At 44.0% G+C, this 7041-nt stretch overlaps 2 protein-coding genes across 3 annotated transcripts in view; both read left to right on the forward strand.

The window, feature by feature from the left end:
- Positions 1-1688, forward strand: part of acsl3a (acyl-CoA synthetase long chain family member 3a) — a 38367-nt gene extending 36679 nt beyond the window's left edge. For both annotated transcript variants that reach the window (XM_030403416.1, XM_030403425.1), the window contains exon 15: positions 40-1688. In XM_030403416.1, the coding sequence (XP_030259276.1) occupies positions 40-197 (158 nt within the window). In that variant the 3' untranslated portion in view covers positions 198-1688. The remainder of the gene's footprint in view (positions 1-39) is intronic.
- Positions 1689-2890: 1202 nt separating this feature from the next.
- kcne4 (potassium voltage-gated channel, Isk-related family, member 4) lies at positions 2891-5191 on the forward strand. Its single transcript, XM_030403439.1, has 2 exons — positions 2891-3054; positions 3446-5191. Exons 1-2 carry the CDS (start codon positions 3032-3034, stop codon positions 4020-4022), a joined length of 600 nt encoding a protein of 199 aa, XP_030259299.1. The 5' UTR covers positions 2891-3031; the 3' UTR covers positions 4023-5191.
- The last annotated feature ends 1850 nt before the right edge of the window (positions 5192-7041 follow it).

A 7041-nucleotide genomic window follows, 5' to 3' on the forward strand; every position in this document is an offset into this window, starting at 1 on the left:
TTTTGCGAGTTAATGTCTCGTCTTCTTCTCCTCTTGTAGCCCAGCTAGAGCGCTTTGAGATCCCTCGCAAGATCTGTCTGAGCCCAGAGCCATGGACTCCTGAGACTGGACTGGTGACTGATGCATTTAAGCTCAAGCGCAAGGAGCTGAAAACGCGTTACCAGGACGACATTGAGAGAATGTACGGCGGGAAATAACAAGGACCAGCACAGCATCGGCCATTCTCATAAGCTCCAAGACCAACACTCACCTCTGAACACTCCCAGTACCCTCTCACTGCTCTCCTATCTCCTAACCCATGAACATAAGAGCCACTCTCAAAGAAAGAATAATCAAGGATAGGGTGTTACCAAACTAAGATGCAGTTTTTACTTGAATTTGTAACCAAGACAGGCTAAAAAAGTGTTGAGGAAAACACAACAGATCCCTGTCCATTTACTGCCTTTTTCCCTTTCTTCGCCCAGCTGTATGAACTCTGTGTAGAGCTTTATTGTTCCAGGTGTGAGGTATGAAACAGATGGTGTGTTCGCCGATGTTGTCTGTTGAACTCTTTCTGAGTGCCAGAGCAGAAGCTCATGTTGGTCTGAAGGTTCGTTGCTTTGTGTTCACCAATGAGACACTAGATTAGTCAGGTACGTCTCCAAATCGTTCCGTCTAATCGTCTTCTAAACTTCTTTTAACTTAAAGGTTTCAAATTCCTCCTTCCTGCAGGTCAGGACACGGTTAACTTCTCTTTCTTTGTCCCATGTTTTGAGTTCTGTCAGGGGTTTATTTTGTCTCCCACCCACAGTCAGACTTCGACTCCCACGGTGGTGGGACGTTTCTCCTGCCAGCACATCTTGATTCCGCAAGCACAAAGTCATTTGAGGGCAAACAAGAGCATTTTGGAAAAAAAAAAAATATATCAATCTCAAGTTTCATTAAGGTCATAGCCCTTTTTTAGGAAAACAACAGAAAATGCACGTAATAGCCTTATTTAAAAATAAAAGAAACAAAGATGCACTGTTGTTTAGTCTATTGTATTTTCCTACAGTGATAGAGTATACTTTTTTATGAGGTGCACAGACTACACTGTGCAGAAAATGCACTTTTACTTGCTTGTATTACAGATGAAGTGACTGTGTAATCATTGTCATGTTTGATAAATCATAGCGCAATATGAAAATGTATCATTTCCGTCCAAATAAGGCAGTTGATTACAGGACATGCAGTAAATAAAACTTTGTCATTGTGGGTGGGGGCACCGGTTCTAAAGTTAGCACACTTTGACAAGTTTTCAACATTTACTCTGCATGACTGTTGTTACCAGCTTAAAGCCTTGTCGCATATTTCTGTCAAGTGTGTGACTCAGCGCGTCCATGCACGGCACAAACGTGGCCCAGCATCCCTCACCGTGTGACACCTGTGGCCTTCTCTCGAGCTGCACCTTTCTAATCCCTCACTGATTTTGACTTTGACGTTTCTCCTTAAGTGTACATATTCTGTATTTGGAGGAGCTGTGATCAGCAGAGGAGGCACACGTACTGCCTCTGTTTTAACTTCAGCTTTGTCATCATAGAGCAGTTTTGGCACTACACTGCCTCTCTCAAGAGCCAGCCTTGTAAAATAAGTGCATCCAGCTATTTATTTGTAATTTGCCTTCGGAAAAATACTCCAATGACGTAAATAAAGATTGTGTTTGGTCTACATGCAGGAGTCGTTTGTTGTTTTGGTGAAAATCATTTCATATTTCTGCCACCTTCATTATATATTCTATTCAGCCTTGTTGGGTACGAATCCGGTGCCTTTGTGACAAAATTCAGACGGATGATGACATTGATTTACGTCTGTATCACTGAAATAAAGGAAATGAGTGAAATCAGCCTCAACTAATTTAATAATAGCCATGAGTGATTGGAACCTAATGCAATTCAACCATTAAGGCTCACCATTTATTATGAAATTGAGGTGTAAACTCTCCCGTTGTCAGACTGATCCTCTGCTCCGTCTGGTGAAAAGGGAGGAGATGAGATGGACTGTCTTAATTAAATCAGTCATTATTTTTAACAGAAAAGGAGACACCCTTAGAATGACCCAGAATCGCTACAAAACAGCAGGAAGATGTTCACTTTTTGTAGAATTTGATACTTATGCTCTCATTTTGCTTCTGAATAAACTTTGTTTTCTGTTTTCTGTGTAACTAAACCTACGCTGTCTCTGAAAGTCCTAGCTTTGACATTTCTTCCCAGTCTGAGTCGACTAAAATTCTTACATACTGCACCTTTAAAGACCAATATTGTTTCTTGTGCAAAAGATCTTAGTACTTAGAACCTAAAAAATAAATGTCCCCTAACACTTCATACACTGGTGGTATGTGCCAGTGGTGAGTTTATGAGAAGAAACGATGAGTTTTTTATTGGAGTCTGTCACTCCCAACATGTCGTTCTTGAATGTCTTGCATGATTTAATTCACAGGCATTTAGGCTCATTTGCAAGGAAATGGAGAAGTCCTGTGTGATGGATGAGGAGGGCAGTTATTGTTTGTGCTGCAGGACATCACAGAGGCCAGACGGAAAATAAGGAGACCGATCCAGGGTGGTGTTTGACGATCCAAGCGAAAGAGCGAGATAAAGTCAGTTGCTCGAGGATTAATTCACATCTTATCATCAGGTTTCTAATCATTTGGCGTTCCTCCTGTAAGTGTACTTTTCCATCACATCCCCTCAAGGCCTCTTTTTGCTGGACTCTAGGGATGATGAAGTCATCGTTCAGCAAGTTAAGTTTAATATACTCATGGGCATTCAGTGATTTCATCAGATCTCCCTGAAGGCCAGAGTAACGTTAAAAGATACTTTTCGTCTTTGTATTATGATGTTTTTTTAAACATGACGTCCCTCCTGGGCTTCCATAGCCACAGGACTCATCTTACAATCAGTCCCCGTCACGTGACTGATGATGACACTCCAGGGTCTCTGTATAAATAACTTCATCCTTTCAGTCGCGCTCCAAACTCCAGAAGAGGCGCAGGAAGTTAGAAGTGGGAACGTTTCGCATGAGACTTGGCTCTTCAGTTTGGTGAGTAGAGAATCTGACTTTGTCATTATTGTTTATAGATTGTCCGTTTAGTTTTATATAATCTACATCACTTTGTGTAGACTTTTTGTAACTTTTTATTAAACATCTCTGGGGGACAAAAAGTGGAGAAAAGCCAAGTTAAAAGATAACATAAGTGCAAAACTTCAAGTATACTCTTATGAGAGGTTGTTTATTAGGTTAACCTGGTGGAATCTTAAAATATATTCTAACGTTGCATTTTTGTTTTTAAATACAAGAAATTGTCAACGGTGTGTACTGAATTTGCAAAAGTGAAGCATTTGAACTTTTCTCCACTCATTTGAAACCTATCCTTGTGCGTAAAGTGTACGTAAAGTTGACGCATGTATTCATGGATCTTCATCTTTTTCAGCACACTTTCTAGGTCGTCCACATTGGCTGCACTTGAAAACATGGAGCACCTGGAAAACTCCACGGCATCACCCCGACGCGTCTTGGTGCTAGCACAGAGCACCGCGGACTCCCAGGCGGACAAAAGCGACGGGAACGCGTACCTGTACATACTGATAGTCATGTCTTTCTACGGAATCTTCCTCTGTGGTATAATGCTGGGCTACTTCCGCTCCAAAAGGCGAGAGAAGAAAAGGATCAACGTGTTCACGCGCCTGGTGCACGAGGAGGAGCAGCGGGAGTGGGGCGCGCTGCCCAAGAAGCAAAGCCTCACCTTTCCCGCCGCCGTGTCGGGACTGCGCTCGGTGCAGGTGTCCCTGCCTTTCTGCGGGAACCACGGCAACCACTTTGCACATCTGCACCACGAGGGCGCGCTGCCCTCTCCGCTTGCGTGCGCGCTGTGCACGGAGCAGAGCAGCATCAGCTCCCTGTGCTCCTCCGCGGACACGCGCTTCGCCATAGAGGAGGAGTCGGACAGCGGCACGGCGGAGGAGAGCACGAAGGGGGCGTCAGAGAACAGCGGGGATGACTCAGGCTGAGCTCCGCCCAGAGACACCGCACGCAGAGGAGAAACATCACCTGAAGAGGAGGACCAGGAGGTCCCCAAGCGTCTTATCACAGAGGCCCGAACTTCAGCAGCAACTCTTAAATAATCTAAAGAAAAAGACACTTTCAAACCAACTTCATCCATGACGTGACATCCAAACACGTGCTGGATCAGACCATGAGGCCAGTGGGACATGTAGGTGTTAGTCAGTAAGTAGCTGACAGGTTAGAGGGGTCAGTGCTGTTAGTTTGTATGTGCTCTGAACTGATTTCAAACACTTGGACATGACCTCCTAACCGCTCTTATTTATGACGGTATACACACGTCATGCCTCATCTGCCACGCCTCACCATACCCAGCAGCACCATGAAACCACACACACTATTGTTTTTTTTAGTTTGAGCATAATTTGTAATGACAAGAGGATATCGGAGCGAGAGCGACATATGACGGACTGATCAGTTATAAGTGAGAAAGCAACTTTATTCAGCCCTGTAAGGGTGGTTGCAGGGACATGCAGCAGCGCTCCTCCCAGGGGAAACACACACACGCACACACACACACGTGCACAGTTAGTATCACAGCTCAAGCTATATGCTGGATTGATAAGTGAATACATTTATAGATAAATATATCCAAATATATCTTAAAACGAAACACATCGTAAATCTGTAATAAAGGGGATGAGATATTGTATTGTATTGAAAATCAAACGTACTCTGTTATTTCCATGTATCACTCTGACTTTGCCTGATTTGGTGGTGGTGAGCCCCCTCCTCCCCCCCCTGCTGGAGCCCCTGCTGACGCCACACTGAGAACCAACCCTCTGGTTTGGAGTGATGACTCACCCTGCAGGGCACTGAGTGACAGACTGGCTTTTTTTGGCTGTTTGGACTGAACTTGACTCGCTCTCGAGTGTCAAAAAAACGTACCTGGAACCCACTTGAAAGATTGTCCTTTTAAAAAAGAAAAGAAAAACTCAACTGTATTTGTTGTAGCTTCGAGACGGACACTGTTCATACACAGTCGGTGACATAGGTTTACTTGATGAAAGCATTGCACTGTACATATTGTTTGTATTGTTCACTTTTGTGAGGCTTAATTTAAGACCGAGTCTTTGTAGTGTTTTTCAGAAAAAATAAATAAATGCTCATAAACCGACGTAAGCCTCATCGTCTTCTTTTCTGTTTGTTGTACTATGATGTTTCGCCAGTAGAGAGCACTCCTGTTGTGCCGTCCTAGTGTGGTTTTCTTCAAACTAATAAGGAAGATGAAAGTGAGATAAGGCGAGGGGAAGAGATATTCTATTATTACCACGTTATTTTTAGAGGTAGCCCACATTCGATCATTAGAATAATGCAGAATAGGGCACATGATAACTGAATCAGTCCGGCCGAAGCCCTCGGTGAACAGCAACTCATCTTTTTAACTCATGCCCTTGGTTTAACCTGTTTCTCATCCTCCAGATGTTACAGAGCAGACCGCCCCAGTCATCCCAAATATGTTCCGGTGTTTAGAAGTGATCAGGTCATCAAACTTTTGGTTGCAATTAAGGAGCCTGAAAGAAGAAGAGATAGTTAATTTGTTCATTAGTTAGTTTTATTTCATACGGCATGCAAAAGGCCCCAAAGGGAGCGCAGAGTCCATTTAAAGGAGACTTATTATTCCTTTTCCTCAGTGTGTTCCAAAGGCTCCTGTGCATGTGAGAGAGGGTTAGGACAAACATCCAGAAGCTCCTCCCTCCCACAGAAACCGCTGCTCCTGAAACATCTCGTCAGAAGTGTCACCTTCAGTTATGTGACTTCGTGACATCAGCCTACGCCACCATGTCACACATTTACATCATTTACGTCTAAGCGGCTGGTTTGGCATGTGATATTTGATTTCACTGTTGTTAGCGGTGCTGGCTCAGGTGTGCACGAGCTGACCAATCAGAGCTCCTTAAAGGGACAGCAGCTAATGCAGAGCTCTTCAGACAGAGGAGGAATACAGAGCTGCGGCACCGGACTGTACAAGAAAACTTACATGCTTTTTGAGCATTAAACACATTCAAACCTTGTTTAGTGGCAACAGAAAAACAATTTTGAGCCTGAGATTGAACATACATGTCTCCTTTAAGGACCCATCAGACTGGATTGTCACACCCAGGCTTTTCTCTCCTCTCCGTGTCTGAACGTACAGACACCTGGTGGCAGCTTCAAGTACTCTGTTCCTCCAAGGCAGCGCTCCTTTTGTTTCCTCTCTGCTGCGTCACACACACACACACACACACATTAACACACAAACACAGGCTATCAGCATCGCGCAGGCTCTCAGTCCCACAACTCACCACAATGACAGCTCGCCACGCCAACATAAGCAACAATAATGGCCAGAGGGAATACACACATCGATTTTATGACGTACATGTATTGACTGTGTAATAGCCCCTATAGGCCCAAAAGGTCCCTGGATGGATGAGTGTGTGTCTGTGAATTTCAATCCACTCCTCCCCTTTCATTCAGGAATTTTCAATTTAGTGCCATTGTTGGTAATTCTAGGTGAGCTGAATGACTCGGAGGGCTGTTAGCTGGCAGGGAATCAGTGACATTGTTTTCAATTCAGAATGACATTCTCCTCTTTCAACCTACTTCCTGTCAGTCATGCAGGGGATTTCACAGTTTAAAGACGAGTTTTAAAGATTCTTTCTCACAGGACAGAGAATGTGGCGCGGTTGACTGTCATGCATAGTCATTACCATCGGAACCAGACTGTTCCTCTATGCAAGATCGACGTCACTAACACGGACTCAGCTGAAAGTTGATCTCCGTTTAACTAAACCTGTTGACTGCATATTTGGGGCTCGAGGACGGTTAATGCTTTTGCTAAAATGTGTTTTGTAATTGTGGGTGAAATATGTAAGAACCTTACCTTCAAGAACTTTGAATCCATACTTCCCTTAGAGTTAACCGTGGAGCTAGTAGGTAACTGGCTGACTCTGACTGAGCTGAGACCTGGAGCACAGGGGAGTG

This window comes from Sparus aurata, chromosome 2 (assembly GCF_900880675.1).
Source record: "Sparus aurata chromosome 2, fSpaAur1.1, whole genome shotgun sequence".
Classification (NCBI taxonomy): domain Eukaryota; kingdom Metazoa; phylum Chordata; class Actinopteri; order Spariformes; family Sparidae; genus Sparus; species Sparus aurata.

Bases quoted from the DNA above. Each gene is read 5' to 3' on its own strand.
- kcne4 (XM_030403439.1), top strand. From the start codon at position 3,032: ATGAGACTTGGCTCTTCAGTTTG. The intron at 3,055-3,445 runs GTGAGTAGAGAA...CATCTTTTTCAG, and splicing joins AGACTTGGCTCTTCAGTTTG to CACACTTTCTAGGTCGTCCA.